Source organism: Myxocyprinus asiaticus, chromosome 17, assembly GCF_019703515.2.
Source record: "Myxocyprinus asiaticus isolate MX2 ecotype Aquarium Trade chromosome 17, UBuf_Myxa_2, whole genome shotgun sequence".
In the NCBI taxonomy this organism is placed as follows: domain Eukaryota; kingdom Metazoa; phylum Chordata; class Actinopteri; order Cypriniformes; family Catostomidae; genus Myxocyprinus; species Myxocyprinus asiaticus.
In genome coordinates, this window is record NC_059360.1 from 8738931 (window position 1) to 8759363 (window position 20433).

Genomic DNA, 20433 nt, shown 5'->3' on the forward strand with positions numbered 1-20433 from the left:
AGCCTGGTCCTCGGTCACTCCTCCACCCTCTAGTGGATGACAGCCGCTCCTCCCCGGGTGGATCAGAGGCAGTCCTCCGGCCCCTGGTGGACGGAACGCCCTGGCGTGTTTTGGTTGATGGTATTGGTCTCCTCTGCCCCTGGCAGCGGTTCTCCTGCTCCAGGCGGTCGGCAGTGAGCCCCTCCCCGCTTGCGGATGGCGGTCTTATCTTTGACCCCGCCGCGTTTTATCGGCCGGTAGGGAGCCCTTCCTCCCCTCGCGGTCGGCGGTCGTTCCTCCGCTTACAGGCAGCCAGTCTCCACAGTCTCCCAGCGGATGGCAGTGGCTGCTCCTTTGGGGTGGATGGTAGTGGTGAGGACTCTACTACGGCGCATCCCTCCTCCTTCCCGGGTTTCGGCACCAATGTAACGGGGTAAAAGGGAAAGGAAGAGGCGAGAACCGGCTTGACTATATAAATAATCATTTAATGATTAACTTAAAGCAAAAGACATATAACACAAACCCATACAGGGCAGCTGCCTGTAGCTCTCTCTCTCTCTCCCGAACTGCCTCCTCCGGCTGCCTTTATCCCTCTCGTGGGCTTAATTAGCCTGATTAGGGGCCGGGCGTGTGTCATCATGGCCCGGCCCCGCCCTCCTCCTTGCCACAGCATGTTTTATGTCCTTGTAGGGCATTGCAAACATATGTGAGTAAAACACAAAGCTTTGGACAGTCCGAGAATCTCTTTGTGTGCTTTGCAAACCCAGTGAGAGGTAAGGCATTGTCAAAACAATGACTTTCTCACTGGATAGTAGAAGCCATTAAATTGGCTTACTCAGTAAAGGGACAGTCATTATCAGGGGGCATGAGAGCCCATTCCACGAGGGCAATGGCTGGTTCTTGGAACCTCCATGGAGGATGTCTGTGCGGCAGCCGATTGGGTCTTCCTGCACACATTCGTAAGGTTTTATAAACCAGATATCATAGGCCTGCTCTGATGATTGAATATATGGGCGTTTTCTATATCCCATAGTGAGATGTTGAATGAGTCGACCAAAAGAGAACTTTGGGTTATGGTTGTTACCTCGGTTCGCTAAGGGAGATGAGTAAGAGATCTCACCAGAGGGCCCAATATTCATCTGCTCGGAAGAGCTGTAATGTATGCCATTAAGTGCTACTGATTATATAGGGAAGGGCTTCCCTGGTGCACTGGCCAGCAGCCTGTTAGGCGTGATTGCATAGGGCTTCATGGATGACCACGCAAGAGGCGTGCCCCATAGTGAGATGTCTCACTCATCTCCATCAGAGAACCAATGTTACAACCTTAACCCAAAGTTCTCATCTTGTTTATGCTGAGAACTTGTTTTCTGCTTTTCCTTCTCTATCAAGTCCAATTCATCTATGTTAAAAAATGTAAAAAAAAAACAACCTTTGTTTATGTTTCAAACCCTAGTTTAATTTTTTATTTTTATTTTTTTTTTGTAATGTTACATGAGAAAAAATAAATTCAGTCAAGTGTGTCCAAACTTTTGGCTTGTAGTCAAAATATCATATCATAATATATCTAGGTTGGTTTTGAAGGTTGTAAAATATGTCTACAGATAAATGTGGGGCAGGCAGCTTACAGCAATGGCAACTTCTAGACCGCATTCTTCAGCAAATTGTTCTGCAGGATGAGCGGGGAGAAGACCCAGATGTTTCACCCCTGGACAATTTCAATGTTAGGACTATTGTTAAAATGTAAGTGCTCAATTCAAAACACTTGTAATTTAAAACATATTGGGCACGTGGTCTTTCTCATCAATCATCCACAAAGCACATCTTTTTTCTCTCTGCAAATCTGATAATACAGAACATGAGAAGTCAGTCATAACTTTGAGTTCACTAGCTGGTGTGGTATATCTAAAGCTTTGAGGCCTTGATTAGGTTCTGGCTACTCTTTAGATCTTTTATAGATCAAAGCTCTTCCTCTGCACTCACTGGCGGGTGTAGGGATACTCAGATGTTTAGGCTCAATGAACCACAAAATGAAGTTACATTGTGACACACTACTGGGATCTGATACTGTTAACTTGCTGGCAGATGCCTCACAATGTTGTGAATGCTGAAGCTTCTTGTTACTTCCTTTATATTAAGGAAGAGTGGTTGAACTGGGCAATTATAACTTGATTATAATCATAAAAATCTGGCCAAAGTGGAAGCTGAGACCAAAGAACTTGGCTCAGACTGAATGAACCCTCTGACTTGAGCTACATTATGACTCAAAAATTGTGACTGCATTTCAAATGTTAAATTAAATTGTTAGATGCCTTAGTAATCAACACTGCTATTAATGTGATTAATTGGGTAATTCACACACACACACACACACACACACACACACACACACATATACATATATGTCCATGCCCAGTGCACCCAAAAACGAAAATTGAATCATTTACACACTCTCATGTCTCTCCATACCTGTATGCTGTAATTGTTCCTATGGAACACACAAGGAGAAATTTTGAAGAATCTTCACGCATATATTTTCCATCTTTACGCATATATCTAACAGGCCATGTCTGTTAAGCTCCAAAATGGACAAAAAAGCACCAAAAAAGTACTCTATACAACTTGTGTGCTATATTTGAAGACTTCTGAAACTGGATTATCAGTCCAAATCGTAAAGGAATTGTCCTGTACAATTTGTTTACCAGATAATACTGGAAAAGAACCACCTCAAAAGAAAGTTTTTCACCAGTTTTAATAATCTTTTGCCTTCAAAGGTTCATTTTAAACAATCCTGCAATGTGATAAATGAATTATTATTCATTCAAAAGTTCGATACGGTCTCTCATTAAATATTGTTACTGGTAACATTTTACAATAAGGTTCCATTTGTTAACATTAGTTAACAACATTAGTTAACATGAAATAACAATGTACAATCCCTTTACCACATTTATTAATTTTGGTTAATGTTAATTTTAACATATAGTAGTACATTTTGTAAATCAAAAGTTGTATATGTTAACATTAGTTAATGCACTATGAACTAACATGAACTAACAATGAACAATTGTATTTTTATTAACTAATGTAAAGAATTGAACCTTATTGTAAAGTTTTACAGATGAGCAAAATGTTGTTTAAAATAGCATAGTATTTCATATCAACTTCCCAATAACTGCAAGTGGTATTGAATCAATGATTCCACAGGTGTTTCTTAGCTCTTTTGTTTGGTGTCACAACAATGGTTTTCAAATCTGCTTGCTATCCAGATTACTTTGTCTCTCTTACTGCCACCATTGTCCTCACTTCCATTCGTAAGCAGTCAAAATCATTAACATTCACCTGCACCCATGCACTGTATCTTTATCTGCAGCAGTGTGCCAAGAGCTGAGATTAATGTGTTTATTATTTAGAGGTTTAACAGGGTGTTTTGGAAAGAGAAAGCACAGGGAAACCTTGGATGTTGTTAGTCAGCAAACACCACTCCCGGGAAACATAATTTTACAGTATTTGCTCTAATTCTCCCCATAATGTGTAACTCTGTCCAGTAGCAGAAAGAAACGTATTCTCACTGAGAGCAAGAGTCTTGGGCTATTGCTTTTCTTTTACCAATTTAGGAGCAAGTTGATAAAATGAAAAACAAAAATAATGGCTTTTGCCAGTGTTGGCTTGTAGCTAAAAATGTATGGTTCTACCACAACAGTGACGGTGTCTTTTAGTCCCCATGGTTTTTGAGGTGAGAGGTGATACTCCTTTTTTTCTATTTTTTTTTTTTTTTTTTTTAAAGGTGGATATTGTAGTAAATTCACGGTCTCAACGCATTAATGGATTGCTCATATGGAAACTAAAAACACTCAGTTCTTTATGTCATCTCTTCCTGAATTCATATTGTATCTGTTTCATGTTCCTCCTTTTTGCAGCTATGGAAAGCAACGCTTGTCAAGGTCTCACTTTTAGATTTTATCAAAGATTTTCCCAATAACAATAACCTCCAATAACATCCATTACCTGAACTAAAATACCTGTGACCATTCTTCAGACTGAATTACCCCCTTTATTAAAATATATAAACATTTTATAAATTAATTTAAAAAAACTGACACTAAATCATGGCTTTGTTTTAACAGTGGCCCTTAAAGATACCATAAAATTTTAAGACAAAAAATGATCTTACTTGTGATTATGTATTTCTTGTAGAAACAGAAAGTAGTGGTGGGACATATTGATTGGTTACTTTAGAAGAATAGCAAATAGCCTTTAATTTACATCACAGTTTTCCAAAACCACAGTTGACAGGTTGTACCATGGATGGCAGTAAAGACATTCCAGCCACTTCTTTCACAACAAATGTATGTTTGGCAATCAAAAGTAAATTATTAGCCAAATTTACTAATGTTAGTTGGGGTTATTTATAATTAAGCAGGAGGGGACATTCTCATTCTAGAGAGCATTTTAGAAGACAAAAATGAACATACACCCCAGCATACAATATTAGTCATCAGTATTTGGTCCATTTCCCCAGAATGGAAAGACTGTATATATTAAATGTGTCTATCTGCAGTTATCTGCAAGTTAGTTTTGTCAACTTTTGGGAGTGCACTAGCATATATATGGCCTCAAACCTGACAGACATGGACAATAAACAAAAAAAGAAGAAAAAAAAGCTCCTGTTTTGATTTACATGGGGTTTTTAATATTGACTTTTGTTGTCATTAATACAGCTGACAAATAACAATCCAGCAGTTTAAACAGATAAATGGCTGAGGTGTGGAAAATAGGCAGAAATTATTTGTATAGCCCTATGTACTGTCCTTTGAGTACAACATACTATAATGAGGCTTGGTTTTCCTTCATCCATAGGCTTGTCAATGAGAATGAAGTCAAACAGTGGCGAGACCAGGCAGAAAAGTTCAGAAAAGGTAACAGTGCACAGTGGCTTGCATAACTTAGACTGCAAACTCTGCAAGTCAACTTGTGTAACGTTAATGTGTGTCTATGTTTGTTTAGAGCATGGAGAGTTGATGGCTCGCCTGGAAAGGAAAGAGAGGGAGTGTGAGACCAAGACGCAGGAGAAGGAGGATATGATGAAGACTCTCAACAAGATGAAGGACAGGTTGCAGAGAGAAGGGGTGGAGTTGCGCTCAGCCAGGGAGCAGGTTTTAGACCTGTCCTCCCGCGTTAGCGACATTTCAGTGAGCTCACCACCTGCTTTTTCCTGCTAGTTTGGTGCAGTTATAATTGGCTTTGAACTATTCTCAAGTAGTGCAATTACACAAGAATGATAAGTAAGGCATAATGTACAGCAAGCCGGTCATTTTGCAAAATAACGCAGACAGGGTAATCGTGACCAATCTTGTACCACCCTGAAGTTTTATTTAGCGAGACAATGTACAGGCTGACTACCACTTATTACACGTACGTTTGGTTCCTGGGAAGTGAACCTGTGACCTTTGCATTGTTGACTTTTGGGTGAACTCATCTACCTGTTGAGCTAAAAGATCACTTTCCTGGAACAACAGTCAGTTATACAGTTTAGTGGTCATCATACAAAAATATTTGACCCAAATGACCAGTATTCCAATGAGCCATGTAATAAAGGGTCCAAGGTCAGAAATTAAGGGGGACTCAGGGCAAAAATGCCACCAAAATATAGGGGCAAAGTTGATGTTGATTAAATTTTGTGGGAAAGGGGTAATAAATTCCTAATCTAGTTATTCATACTGACATGTTTGAGATGTTAATCTTTTCAATTTAAATATATGACATAAAAGGATGACACCTTTTATTTGTTTGGGGGAAAAAAGCCATATAAACTGTATGAAATGTCCTTGAAAATAAAATCCCGGGGGCAAATATTGCACCTTAATGGAAAGGTTCATTTCTGACCCTGAAATGATCTTATTTTGAGACACTTTAAAATTACAAACTTAATGAGGAAGTGCTCTGGTTATAGTTTATACATTCTTTCAGCTTTGTCTTCACACATTTAACTGTAATTATTTGATCTTTTTCATTTTTAGAGTGGTGGAGTTCCTTTACCCATTCCCCCTCCTCACACTGGGAGCCTGATGGCGCCGCCCCCACCCACTATGATGATGGGTGGTTTCCCTCCTCCTCCTCCACTTGTCCCTTTCTCCAGCCCACCACCACCTCCTCAACCTCCCCTCGGAGTTCCTCCCCCCCCACCAGGAGCCCCTCCCATCTTTTCCGGGGTCCCCCCTCCACCTGGACCTGCTTTCATCAGTTCCACCACCAGCCTACCACAACCTTCACAACCACTTAAATCCTTTAACTGGTCTAAACTTGGTGAGGTGAGTCAGTCATAGGGTTTTAGACCCTTGTACAGCACTGAATCTGAATTGTTGAAGGTCACTAATGATGATTTTCTCTCCATGGATTCAGGTTCACCTGTCATCTTAGTTTTATTAGATCTCAGTGCTGCGTTCGACACTATCGACCATAATATTCTTCTCAATCGTCTAGAAAGTATGGTTGGCATCCAGGGTATGGCCCTCCAGTGGTTTTCCTCCTATCTAAAAGAAAGGACGTTCTCTGTAAATTTAGGTAATTTTCTTCTACGTCGGCTCAATTACAGTGTGGTGTCACTCAAGGGTCGATTTTAGGACCCTTGTTATTTTCCCTGTATATGCTTCCTCTGATCTCTGTTTTTCAGAAGTACAGCATATCGTATCACTGTTATGCTGACAATTCCCAATTTTATTTCCCAGTGAGTGTAGACAAGAATTGTTAATCTGAGAACGCCCTAAATTGCTCAAAGATATTAAACATTGGCTGGCAAACAATTTCTTATAATTAAATGAAAGCAAAAGAAGTTCTGATTTTAGGCCCCTCCATGTCCTCCATACCTGGCCTGGTTGCCCAGTTAGGTCCTCTGTCGTCAAATGTACAAGTTCGTGTGAGGAGTCTTGGAGTGAATTTAGACTCCTCGTTACTTTTCAATAAGCAGATCAGTGCTGTTGTCAAGGGTAGCTTTTTCCACCTGAGATCTATTGCTAAATAAAAAAATTTCTTTCCCATAAAGACTTGGAAATTGTGATCCACTCACTTATTACATCAAGGTTAGACTATTGTAACTCACTGTACATTTGTCTGCCCCAAACTGCGTTATCCCGCCTACAGCTAGTTCAAAACGTGGCAGCTAGGCTTTTAACAGTATCAAGAAAGAGGGATCACATTTCCCCAATTTTAGCATCTCTACACTGGCTTTCTGTGAAATACAGGATCGATTTTAAAATTCAAATTTTTGTCTACAAGGCACTGTCTGGTCTTGCGCCCCAATATATCAGTGACCTTCTACACCCTTACTCCCCCACCAGAGTGCTCAGTTCTTCTGATCAACTTTTATTGAGGATTCTTCGTTGCCGCTAGTGATCTAAGGGTGACCGTGCCATTTCTGTGATAGGTTCTAATCTATGGAATAGTCTCCCTTTCCATGTGAGGTCAGCTTCATCATTAGCCATTTTTAAATCTTCTTTAAAAACATATTTTTATTCCGTAGCTTTTGAATAGATCATTGAATAGTTTGAAATGGATAAATACATGATGTTGTATTTAAATTTGTTTATTTATTTAACTTTAAATCAGTCTGTTTTTATATCACTCTGTCATTTTGTTTGTTTGATCTGTAAAGCACTTTGGTTCAACTTCTGTTGTTTTAAATGTGCTCTATAAATAAAGGTTGAAGAAAATAATATGTACCTCTGGAGTAATGATGTGCAATCTTTTTTTTTTTTTGTTCTTTTTTTTTTTGTGTGTAGAAAATGTTAATATTTTTCAGAAATTATTAAACCAACATGGACACAAACATTACATTTCTACAAAAAAGACATGTTTTTACTAGATTTAAAAAATATATATTTCTCATTTTTATCACCTCGGACAACCTTATTTGTAAATGACCCATATGCAAACATATTTTGAATTATGCTAAGTGTAAATAATGTGAATACAGAGTGCTTTTTGTTTACAAAGAATGTATGAGGGAGCCACACTGCAAAGTGCTGTAGACATTTAAAGCGTTAATTTCCACATTCAAGCCAAAATTCTTCCTATGCGCCCTGAAACTGATTAAAAAAAAAAAAAAAAAAAACTCTATTCTAACTCTAACACATTCTTTCCTTTTTTCACAGACATCATCTCTGTTGCGCTGACATTCTCTTCACTCACACATCAACACAGCATTGATGTGCTCTCTCTTTCTCTCTCTCTCTCTCTCTCTCTCTCTCTCTCTCTCTCTCTCTGGAATTATCCGTCAAAGTTTTTAAAATGTGGACAATAGCAAAACAGTTTAGGGTAACGCAACCTCTGAGTCTTTTACCTAAGGTAAACACTGACACTCTGAATAACCGACTAGTCGGCTACTTTTCTGGGCAGTTAGTCGATTAGTAAAAATTAGTAGTAACAGACTAGTCCTGACGAATTCCTACATTGAAGGTATTTGAGATTTTGCACTATTAACTTATTGTTATTAATAGCACTGATGAACATGTAGATACTTAAGAAGCAATTACAGTGTTACTGTGTGACCTTCTTATGGGCAAATCAGCAACAAAAAGACATACAGGGTAAAGAACATTTATCTGAGATTAACCCTTAACTGCAGTTTTTTTTCCTACTTATCTTCCTGTTTTCGCAGAACAAGATCACTGGTACCATCTGGCATGAAATCGATGACAGAAGGGCCTTTAAAGTTCTCGACCTGAAGGATATTGAGAAGATGTTTTCAGCTTATCAGAGGCAGCAAGTATGCAAGTGTTGCACACATAGTTGTATCTCAGCTGTGCTTCAGTCTTAAAATAAATCATTTTCAGTTTCATAGATGCACCATATGCATAGATATTTCTGGAATAACTTCTGGAATAACAGCTGTGCTGACATTCTTGTGTATGATTGTGAAATTTGTGTGTGAGCATGAGATGTGTATTTGAAATTCTCTACAGCAGTGTTTCTCAAACTTGGGGAACGTGAGGTGAGGTGACGATATGGGGTACGCAAACAAAATTCTGAGATTAACCATTCTTTTAATATCAACCCAGTCTAAAATAACATTCAAACCAAGTTCATGTGTTTCTCAGTGGTAAAAAATAACTTTGTACTCCCTCTAGTGTAGAAACACCAAATTGGTCGTGTCATAAAGGTCAGATAAATAAAATGCAATGAAATAACCCTATCTTTTGCAGTTAAAAAAATCGACTTGTGTCGTGCACTTATATTTTTTCACCAGCCCAGCACACTACTAGGTGACACAGCTAAGTGATAGCAAGTAAAATTGATACTTCGCTGTTTTACCAGACTTGCATTTATCAGTCGTCCACGATTTTAGTTTATTTATTTTTTTATTTATCAAAGTTTGAGATGTAATTTGTATAAGGTGAGATGCATAAGGAGTTTTGATTGTGATGGTATAGGTTCATAAGTTTTGATGACAGTTTTCAGATGTCACTCGCACGTGTGCGGCCAAATAATTTTCCACATTCACACGCAGTAATTTTCACTCGCATTTGCTCGCATCCTAGAGCCTTACCTGCAATGATGCGCAATTCCTAACACAATAGGTCGGCAGCTATTACAGCTCTTATAAAGTTATGCAGTCATATCTAGCACACCCATCTCCATTAATCGATAAGCCATTTATTCAATATGGATATGATTAATATAACATGTACAAAACATGTACAAATATAAGATATTTGATATAAGGGAGTTGTTTTTCAAAGATATTTGTGTTCAATACACATATTTTTAAAATACCTTGTGTGAATGTTATCTATGTGTTAGAGAGGGGGTGTGTAGATGTTGAAAGTTTGGCGGGGTATGACACTGTGAAAATTTTGGGAACCACTGCTCTACAGCTTTGCAGAATTGGACAGTGTTGGCTACAGCAGCTGTTCTTTGCTGAATGGCTTGTTGTTTTATACTGTAGGCGCCTTAGTGCTTTAAGCATGATGTAGTGTTTTAGTGCATTTAGAGCAGAAATCTTGCAGATATGCCCTTAGGCCCAAAATCAGCAACAACGTACAATTAAAATTTGTGCAAACAATATAGACAAAATTGTCAGGGTTCCCATGGTCATGGAAATCCTGGAAATATGAGAGAATGTTAAAACGTCATGGTTACTTGTGTAACCTCCGTTCCCTGATGGAGGGAACGAGACGTTGTGTCGATGTAGTGACATTAGGGGTCACTCTTGGGAGCCCGAGACACCTCTGGTCTTTGATAAAAGGCCAATGAAAATTGGCGAGTGGTATTTGCATGCCACTCCCCCGGACATACGGGTATAAAAGGAGCTTGTATGCAACCACTCATTCAGGTTTTATGCTGAGGAGCCGATATACGGTCCGGCCATTTCAGCGGGTAGTTCAGCGTTGTGGCAGGAGGGACACAACATTTCGTTCCCTCCATCAGGGAACGGAGGTTAAACAAGTAACCATGACATTCCCTATCTGTCACTCACTCGACGTTGTGTCGATGTAGTGACACTAGGGGTCCCTATACGAAACGCCACAATTGGTTGAACTGTGTTACGTGAACTGCCGGTGTGTGGTGGGCAGACTACTGTGTGCCTCATAGCCAGCACACCAGGTCGACACGTAACCTCCCCCAACATACTTATGAGTGTCGAACGGTCCTTTTTGGGGACAAGTCGACTACCCAAAAGATAGAGACAGGCTTAACCCAGTCGTGGCCTCTTTTCCCCTTGCTTTTTTCCACTCCCTAAAAATGAAGGGGGATTATCCGACTGGGCCACCAGGTGTCCCTTCCAAGGGGAAGACACCGCGGAGACCACACCTCACCCAAAGAGAGGGGGGGATATTTAAGTGGAAGAATATGTCACATGGTCTTTCCAACCATGTGGAGAGTCTTCAAGGTAGATCCTGCCCAATGGGGGAGGAGTTACTACAAACATGGCGACTGGGGCAGAGGGGCTCTGCCCAAGGAAGACACAGTTTTGCCAACAGGGAAACGAATTAGCGGAAGATATAGATCGCATGGGGTTAGCCTTACAGGGAACTGCCACATGCGGAGCACCTACCCCAGAACAGGGACCTTAGTTAGTGCGTGTACTGGGCCGGCAGCGAGTCTCTCCGAAAACTCGACTGCCAGAGGGCTCGGAGGAAGTCAACCAGGGAACAAAGTTTGTGAACACTACTGGGAATTAATGGCGCACGTCTTCAGCTCCAAGGGAGGTGGAAAGTGCTATGTGCAAGCGATACACCCGGCCAGCTATCCCGGGCTTATCCACTTGTGTTGCGTGCCACTACCTTGGATAAAACTGGTTCCACCCGGAGGTTGTAGAACCTTGCACAGGTGTTGGGTGTTGCCCAGCCCACTGCTCTGCAAATGTCTGTTAGAGAGGCACACCTGGCCAGAGCCCAGGGAGCTGCTACACCCCTGGTAGAATGGGCTTGTAGCCCTACCATGGGCGGCATGTCCTAGGCGACATATGCCATAGTTATGGCGTCAATGAGCCAGTGGGCGATCCTCTGTTTGGAGACAGCGCATCCTTTCCGCTGTGCACCAAATCAGACAAAGAGCTGCTCAGAGATTCTAAAGCTCTGCATGCGATCCAAATAGATGCGTAAAGCACGCACCGGACACAGCGATGACAGGGCTGGGTCTGCCTCCTCCTGGGGCAGCACTTGCAGGTTCACCACCTGGTTCCTAAAGGGGTGGTGGGAACTCCAGGCATGTTTCGCTGACAGAGAACGCTTGCAGGTCACCTACTCTCTTGATGGAAGTGAGCGCAGTCAGGAGGGCAGTCTTCAAGGAGTGCCTTAAGCTCGGCTGACTGCAAAGGCTCAAAGGGGGCTCTCTGTAGACCCTGAAGAACTACAGAGATGTCCGATAAGGGAACGAGGCACGGTCTGGAGGGATTCAGCCTCCTGGCGCCTCTTAGGAACCTGATGATCAGGTCAGCTTCCCTAAGGACTTACCGTCGACTGCGTCGTGGTCTTCTGCTATGGCCGCAACGTACACCTTCAAGGTGGAAGGGGACAGCCTCCCTTCCAACCTCTCCTGCAGGAAGGAAAGCACTGATCCGACTGTGCATCTTTGGGGGTCTTCCCGACGGGAAGAACACCACTTAGCGAACAGACGCCACTTAAAGGCATACAGGCGCCTCGTAGAGGTAGCCTGAGTGATCATGTCTACCAACAAGGACACCGCGTCCCGTCCAGGGGCCAGACATGGAGATTCCAGAGGTCTGGGCACGGGTGCCAGATGGTGCCCCGTCCCTGAGAAAGAAGGTCCTTCCTCAGGGGAATTCGCCGGGGGGGAGCTGTCGCGAGGAGCGTGAGGTCCGAGCACCACGTCTGGGTGGGCCAGTAGGGTGCTATCAGGATGACCTGCTCCTCATCCTCCCTGACCTTGCACAGGGTCTGTGCAAGCAGGCTCACTGGGGGAAACGCATATTTGCACATGCCAGGGGGCCAGCTGTGTGCCAGCGCATCTATGCCGAGGGGGGCCTCGGTCAGGGTGTACCAGAGCGGGCAGTGGGGAGGATTCTTGGGAGGCAAACAGGTGCACCTGTGCCTGTCGAATTGACTCCAAATCAGCTGGACCACCTGAGGGTGGAGTCTCCACTCTCCCTGAGGGTAACCTGTCGTGACAGCGCCTCCGCTGTAATGTTGAGGTTGCCCGGGATGTGAGTGGCTTGCAGCGACTTGAAGTGCTGCTGACTCCAGGAGGAGGAGACGGCGGGCGAGTTGTAACATACAACGAGAGCGCAGACCGCCATGGCGGTTGACGTATGCTACCGTTGTCATGTTGTCATGTTGTCTGTCACTAACACGTGCTTGCCCTGGATCAACGGCCGAAACCTCCACAGGGCGAGCAGAATTGCCAACAACTCGAGGCAGTTGATGTGCCAATGCAGTCGCGGACCTGTCCAGAGGACGGCGGCTGCGTGCCCATTGCAAACAGCACCCCAGCCCATTTTGGAGGCGTCTTTCATGACCACAACGCGCCTGGAGACCAGTTCTAGAGGAACACCTTCCCATAGAAATGAGAGGTCGGTCCAAGGGCTGAAAAGATGGTGACAGACCGGTGTGATGACCACGCGATGTATCCCGTGGTGCCATGCCCATCTCGGGACTCGAGGCTGGAGCCAGTGCTGAAGCGGCCTCATATGCATCAACCCGAGCAGGGTGGCCACCGCCGAGGATGCCATATGCCACAGGAGCCTCTGAAAAAGTTTCAGTGGAACTGCTGTTTTCTGTTTGAATGCCTTCAAACAGGCCAGCACCGACTGGGTGCGCTCTTTCGTAAGGCGCGCCGTCAAGGAGACTGAGTCCAACTCCAAACTGAGAAAAGAGATGCTCTGAACCGGGAGGAGCTTGCTCTTTTCCCAGTTGACCCGAAGCCCTAGTCGGCTGAGGTGTGAGAGCACCAGGTCCCAGGTCTCAAGAATGAGCTAGGATTAAACAGTCGTCGAGATAGTTGAGAATGCGAATGCCCACCTCCCTTAACAGGGCAAGGGCAGCCTCTGCGACCTTCGTAAAGACGCGAGGAGACAGGGACAGGCCGAAAGGGAGGACTTTGTACTGATATGCCTGACTCTCGGACGCAAACCGCAGGAAGGGTCTGTGTCGAGGAAGGATCGAGACATGGAAGTACACATCCATCAGGTCTACCGTCACAAACCAATCTTGATGCCGGACGCTCACCAGAATGCGTTTTTTGCATCAGCATCTTGAACGGGAGTCTGTGTAAAGCCTAGTTCAGAACTCACAGGTCCAAGATTGGCCACAACCCACCGCCTTTTTTTCAGTACGATGAAGTAGTGGCTGGAGGGACAGGTGCCCATCCGTAGGAGGGTAGCGATCTCCGTGCAAGGTAGCAATGTTTTCGTCCTTCACCAAGGTGAAGTGGACACCGCTGAACCTGGGCAGACACCCGATGAAGTGAATCGCATAGCCGAGTCGGATGGTCCGGACGAGCTCTCGCGACGGATTGGAAAGCGCAAGCCATGCGTCCAAGTTCCACGCAAGGGGGACCAAAGGGACAGTGTCATCGGACATACCGGCAAGTGGGGCCTCGCGGCGGGGTGGAGCTTGAGGTGCCACACCATGTTGTGGCCTTGCTGAGTCTAAGGACATCGAAGCACTTACCTGGCTCCTTGTGACCACCCCCAGAACAGCCTGGGACGGGGGAGGAAGAGGCCTGTCCTCGTGACCCGTGGAGACTGTCAAATCGGGGGCGGATGTGTGCCACAGCTGGGTGCTCAGGGGTGGGAGACCGCCGCTGGAGCGTCAAACCTGCCAAATAGAGTGGTGGACGGTGGTCGTGATGACAGCCGTGCACACCGGATACGTGACCCAGGGAACAAGGAAACCGCTCTTGCAGAGCTCTTGAGTACTGCAGCCACTTGGGCATGCAGCGCAATTAAATGCAAAAGGTAACAAAAAGATGGAGAGATCTGCTTACCAGCTCCAGAGCAGCAGGTTTCGTTGTCCCTGGGTCGCCCGTCTCAAGGGTGCTTTGAAGCCTTTCACGGGCTCTGGGCGGCCACGAGACAGGTGGCGTCTGCTTAGCGATGAGTAGACAGGGCAGGATATGCCGGCTAGCATCCGTCTACTGCTCCACCATCGAAAACTGCTGGGCAAAGTCCTCGACGGTGTCGCCGAATAGGCCCGCCTGGGAAATGGGGGCAGCATGGAATCGTGTCTTGTCAGCCTCGCCCATCTCGACCAGGCTGAGACAAAGGTGGCACTCCTGGACCACTAGTGTAGCCATCGTCCGCCCAAGAGACCGCGCTGTGACCTCCGTCGCTCGGAGAGCGAGGTCAGTCACCGAGCGCAGTTCCTGCATCATTCCCGGGGTGGAACTACCCTTGTGCAGTTCCTTTAGCGCCTTGGCGGACTTGCAGGAGAGCCATGGCAGGCAGGGCAGAGGCGGCTTGTCCAGCGGCACCGTAGGCCTTGGCCGTCAGAGGCGACGTAAACCTACAGGCTTTGGACGGGGGCTTTGGGCACCCGCGCCAGGTGGCGGTGCTCTGCAGGCATAGGTGCACTGCGAGCACCTTTATCCATCGGGGGATTGCCGAACAGCCGTTGGCCACCCCACCATCAAGGGTAGTGAGGGCGGGGAAGCTGAAAAGATCGGGACCGGGCAGTAAAAAGTGCCTCCCGCGACCTTGTCAGCTATTCATGCACTTCCGGGAAGAAAGGAACGGGGGTGGGGCGTGGCTTTGAGTGGCACCGCTAGCCCAGGAACCAATCACCGAGCCGCGAGGGTTCAGGGAAGAGCAGAGGGTTCCACTCTAGCCGACGCTCACGGCTGCCCAGGAAAGCATGTCATCATCTCCGCGTCAGCCTGTGACTGGGCAATCGTCCCCGAAGGGAGGAGCCCAGCTGAGGCTTCCGACTGGATGAGCCCGCTCTCCGATGCTGCGCTCGAGAGCTCATCACTTTCGTGGGCTCCGAATAAGAGGTCGAACTCGCCGTGAGACGAGCCGGCGGACTCATCCGGAAGCCCAATCGGGGCAGACGAGCGTGCTGGGGAATGGGAGGTCCGCGGGGGGATACCCAGCGGAGGCGGTCCCATTGGGGCCCCCAAATCACCCCCAGTGCTAGCCGCGCTGGCCTCATACCTGTGGGTAAAAGGACCGAGGAGGGGAGCCTCTGGGGTGGCTTGCTTTCTTACGAAGGCGAGCCGCGACCGCAATGTTGCCATGGACATATCCTCGCAATGAGAACATGACCATCTACGAATGCTGTCTCCGCGTGAGCAGTGCCCAGACACGAAAGACAGTGATCGTGACCGTCAGAAGGCGAGAGATAACGAGCGCAACCAGGAATAACACACAATCGGAAAAGCATCTTTAGGAAGACGCGTCTTTAAAAAGACGTTCCGTGTGTGCCGCTCTTTTAGAGAAATATTTCTGCCGAAGCGCCCAGGGGCATTCTTTGCAATGCGCCAGTGCAGAGGAAGGAGAAGCCGCTGAAATGCGCCATCAGATCCAGCAGAGGTGAATGAACAGTCGTGGGAATTCAGCTCAGTGAGCATGACCGTTTGGCTCTGAAGAGAAAATCTAAATGAGTGGTTGCATACCAGCTCCTTTTATACCTGTATGTCCGGGGGAGTGGCATGCAAATACCACTTGCCAATTTTCATTGGCCTTTTATCATAGACCAGAGGTGTCTCGGGCTCCCAAGAGTGACCCCTAGTGTCACTACATCGACACAACGTCGAGTGAGTGACAGATAGGGAACTTTTTATTTTCAGGCCTGAAAAATCTTAAAATGCATGGACATTTCTAAATTTATTTCTACAGTGATTCAGCATACATTTTTCCAGTTATTATCTGCTCTAAAATATTTATTCTGCAAAATAATGCTTTTTAAGCAAGATTATGCATTTACCCTGCTGATATGCATTTACAATTTTAGGACATTTTATTTTTGCTTAATGAAAACATTTTAAGCTAAAAGGTATAATTGTTTGAATATTTAATTCAAAGTTGGTGCCTGGCAAACAATTAGAAATCTTCCCCAGCAATCTCTATACAATTGTTTTTGTTTTTGTTTGTTTTGTTTTGTTTTGTTTTGTTTATATGAAAATTCATAGGTCAAAGTACAATACAATGAATACAACTTTGAATTGTGGCATACAAACTCAGACAATGGGGTAGAGGTAAAGTGAAGATGTACATGACTTTTATTAAAGGAATATAACATTTATAAATACAATTACATAAATATCTGTAACATAATAAGCAGCGGTCGCAAATATTTTATAGGAATACTGCACAAAGTCAAAGTTACAGTATAGTTTTCTGTTGAGATGGAAATTACATAGTGCAGCTTGGCTCAGACTCAGAGCAATCCTCCTGAATTGCCTTGTTTAATAATCTGATAGTAAGGATGCTTTACAAACCAAATGGTGTGGGAACCCTGAATAGCCATTATTTTCAATCCTGTGATATGTTGTTTATCTGTAGCATTTGAATATAAGGCCTGTGAGCATCAGCTCTGGCTGAGTCATCTGCTGTATTTCTGCTGCTTGAGATTTTAACCTTTGCATGTCTCCCAATATTTTTGTTCCATCTCTGCTGCTGTACCTCTTCCTGGCCAGGAGCTGCTCACTAACCAATCCTTCAAGCAGGTGAGTGGATATTCTGAGTAACGCTAAATCAGAACTGAAAACTTAAAGGTTTAGTTGGCCCTAAATTCTGTCATCTTTTTCTAACCTTCATGTCATGACTTTCTTTCTTATATGAAACACAAAAGGAGATGTGAAGCATAATGTTGACACTGCTTCTTTCCATACAATTAAGTTGAATGACGCGTCTTACCAGGTTTGATGTCAGTGATGCAAGCGCCATTGTTACTTGCATGTCTCATAACCGGATGTAACATGGCAAGTTTTAATGTGGACATTTGAATAAGATTTTAGATGGCAGATGGGAATATTTTCAGTCTGTTCCTCATCAGGTGGCTTGAGAAGATATAGTAAGAAGAATAGCACACAAGTCCAATGGACTACTTTTATTATACTTTAGTGAGGCTCTTCATCATTTTGGAGCTTGAAAGCCTCTGGTCACTATATCCTTTCATTGTATGAATCTGCAAGATCAGCAATAACATTCTGCTAATTTCTCTTTTTGTGATCCACGAAAAAAAAAAAAAACAGCATACAGGTGGGGAACGACATGAGTCTGAGTAAATAAAGACAGAGGTTACATTTTTGAGTGAAATATTCCTTTCAGTGACCTTTTTGAATATTTCAGAAATCTCGTTATCACCTCTAGCCTTGCCTTGCATTGGTAAAATTATCTTTATTCTCTAACGCCTGGGGAGAATAATTAGGGGGCAATTTTGAGAATAGGCTAAATGACTGTGATAGCACAAACAGACTGGCTAAATTACTGTAGTTAACACAAAGACATTTAAATACTGAAAAGTAACACACAGCTGTGTGATGTGACTGTCAAAGCATTATTGTTACAGTAGAAATGGCTCTCTGACCTACCAGCATTCTTCATGTCTGTGCTCTGAGAAAACTGCAGGAGTGTGTAAGAAGTGTGCTTTCTTTGGACCTGTGTAACCTCATCGAATAATCAGAGCCAAGGAAACAGTCTGGGCCTATTTATAGACGACTGTTCTCACTGAAACACTTTCAAATGTGTGGTCATTTTGGCATGGTTGCACTTTCAGACTATTGAGAGATTGATGGAGAGTTACAGACATAATGTGCGTTTAATTACTCTGCATCTCCTCCTAGTTTCCATTGTTTACTTTATGCTGTGCCCAACATGTAGTCATTGTAGTCAGTGCATGTGCCATGATGCTTCCATCATTTCATTATTCCTTCATTAATTCATGAACCACTTATACATTTATACACAGTGCATTGAAGGTATACATTTTTTAAATCACATGACATGTACAATGTGTTTACTGGGAATAAAACCTATGACCTGGCATTGCATGCACAATGCTCTACCAGTGCTAAAGGAACAATTTGGGTGCTTTAACAAAGATTAGAGCTTTACATTGCTGTTTTTAAGTCCTCCAAAATGTCTTGCCCCATAGACTTTTATTGATTATGAGGATTGGTTTACATCCCTGGCCTTGTAATTCATGAACTACAAAACCAATTCAACTCTTGCTTATAGATACGAATATAAGTTAAACCTCAGTCAATTATGAACAAAGAATCACTGGTTTATTTATATTCATTTTTTGAAATACAAAGTTTAGCTGGTCTTTTCATACATGTCATTACTATAAAGAGAGTCCTGTCAAACTTTCCTCCTGAGGATTTTATGGTCCTCTTCTCTTCTGCAGAAAGAGACAGGCTCTATGGATGACCTGTACTTGAGCTCACGCAAAGTCAAAGAGCTGTCTGTCGTTGACGGGCGGAGGGCCCAGAACTGTGTCATCCTGCTTTCCAAGTATGTGTACTCTTCCCTGAATCAGCATGTCCATTAATTTTGAAGTTGTTAGCATTATGTTAATGTTAACCAAACAAATAAAGAGCCAACGCTTGAAGGGCACATAGTCCAAAGTCTAAAAACTTTTGTGTTGCTGAAATTTTTGATTGCATAAATATTTACACTGAATTACTGTAATACAAGTTGCCTTGTAAAAACCATTCACTTTTGAGTCAAACTTGTTGGGAACTTTGCATTTTAAGAAAGGTTATTTTCTTACTTTACTGTTGTGATGTCATGTAAAAACAACCAAATTGGAAGTGGCTGCAAGAGTTAAAACTTTTTTCTGTTTGATTTATTATAGCTTGTGTTACCTGACACACTTACTTTAGTGTTCAGTATTTTGCAAGAGGTGAATTTATGTAGTGATTAAGTATTTTGGCGCCATTACAAACAACGCATATGGATCCATTTTGTCGTTATGAGCACTGACAATAAAAAATATGCAAAAAAATGTCTGTGTAATCAGATTAATTTCTAGAATCTTAGAATCTCAGAGTTGTCATCTCATAATTACAGTAATTCTGACCCGACATTATGCACTTGAATGCAGCAATAGCATTCAGAGATATTTTTACATATCTATACAGTCTAATCTTTCCAGAACCTGAAAGCATCCACAACAACCTGTGTGAGCAAAATAATTCAGATACTTTTATCAGCCTAAAACAGCTTTTTTTCAGGTGAAAATTATTGTTTACATTTATTGAAAAATATTAGTTACATGTACAACATTTTACAATGAAACAGAGCATGTTTGAAGTGTAAAAAAAAAAAGAAAAAAAAAAAAGGAAAAAAAGTAGACTCTGAGCCAGCTCATTTGATTCCACATGACCCAAGGGCATGATGACATGCCTTAATGAGGCCAGGAAGAGATTGATCATGCTTTGTGATGTGGCCAGATCCTTATTGATTAGATCGTAAGGGGAGGGAACATTGATTAATACTAAAGATCACAAGTGGCTATGTGAAATAACATGGTATCCTCCTGGTTATGCTCCATAGTGTATCCCTTGTACTTCAACTTGTTAATTAATATGTTACATGTTAAATATTAACCCTTGACATAAGAAACCCTTTCCTGTCCATGCAGGTTAAAAATGAGCAATGAGGACATAAAGAGAGCCATTCTGGAGATGGATGTGAGAGAAGAGCTTGCTAAAGATATGTTAGAACAGGTGAGTGCTAAAGCTTCTTGAGTACTGGGACCAAACTGGCTACAGAACTGAAAAAAAGAAATGTACCCAGTTATTTTTTGGTGCAACCGCCATCATTTAATCACAAAATGTGTGTTTTTCCTTGCCTATAACTTAATATGTGTTAACACTGTCATGTAGAATGCTTATTAATGCTTATTAATATATATATATACATATATATATATATATATATATATATATATATATATATATATATATATATATATATATATATATAAAAACTGAGCGATCGGGGGAGAAGGGCCTTAGTCAGGGAGGTGACCAAGAACCCGATGGTCACTC

The 20433-nt window shown here is 43.3% G+C and overlaps 1 protein-coding gene across 3 annotated transcripts in view; it reads left to right on the forward strand.

Annotated features, from left to right (window-relative positions):
• Positions 1–20433, forward strand: part of LOC127454898 (disheveled-associated activator of morphogenesis 2-like) — a 310968-nt gene that overhangs the window by 238287 nt on the left and 52248 nt on the right. For 2 of the 3 annotated variants that reach the window (XM_051722409.1, XM_051722410.1), the window contains exons 11-18: positions 1581–1719; positions 4837–4895; positions 4984–5168; positions 5997–6287; positions 8633–8740; positions 17071–17100; positions 18786–18892; positions 20025–20109. In XM_051722409.1, coding sequence (XP_051578369.1) covers positions 1581–1719; positions 4837–4895; positions 4984–5168; positions 5997–6287; positions 8633–8740; positions 17071–17100; positions 18786–18892; positions 20025–20109 — 1004 coding nt within the window. The remainder of the gene's footprint in view (positions 1–1580; positions 1720–4836; positions 4896–4983; positions 5169–5996; positions 6288–8632; positions 8741–17070; positions 17101–18785; positions 18893–20024; positions 20110–20433) is intronic. The other variant, XM_051722411.1, reaches the window with a different exon arrangement.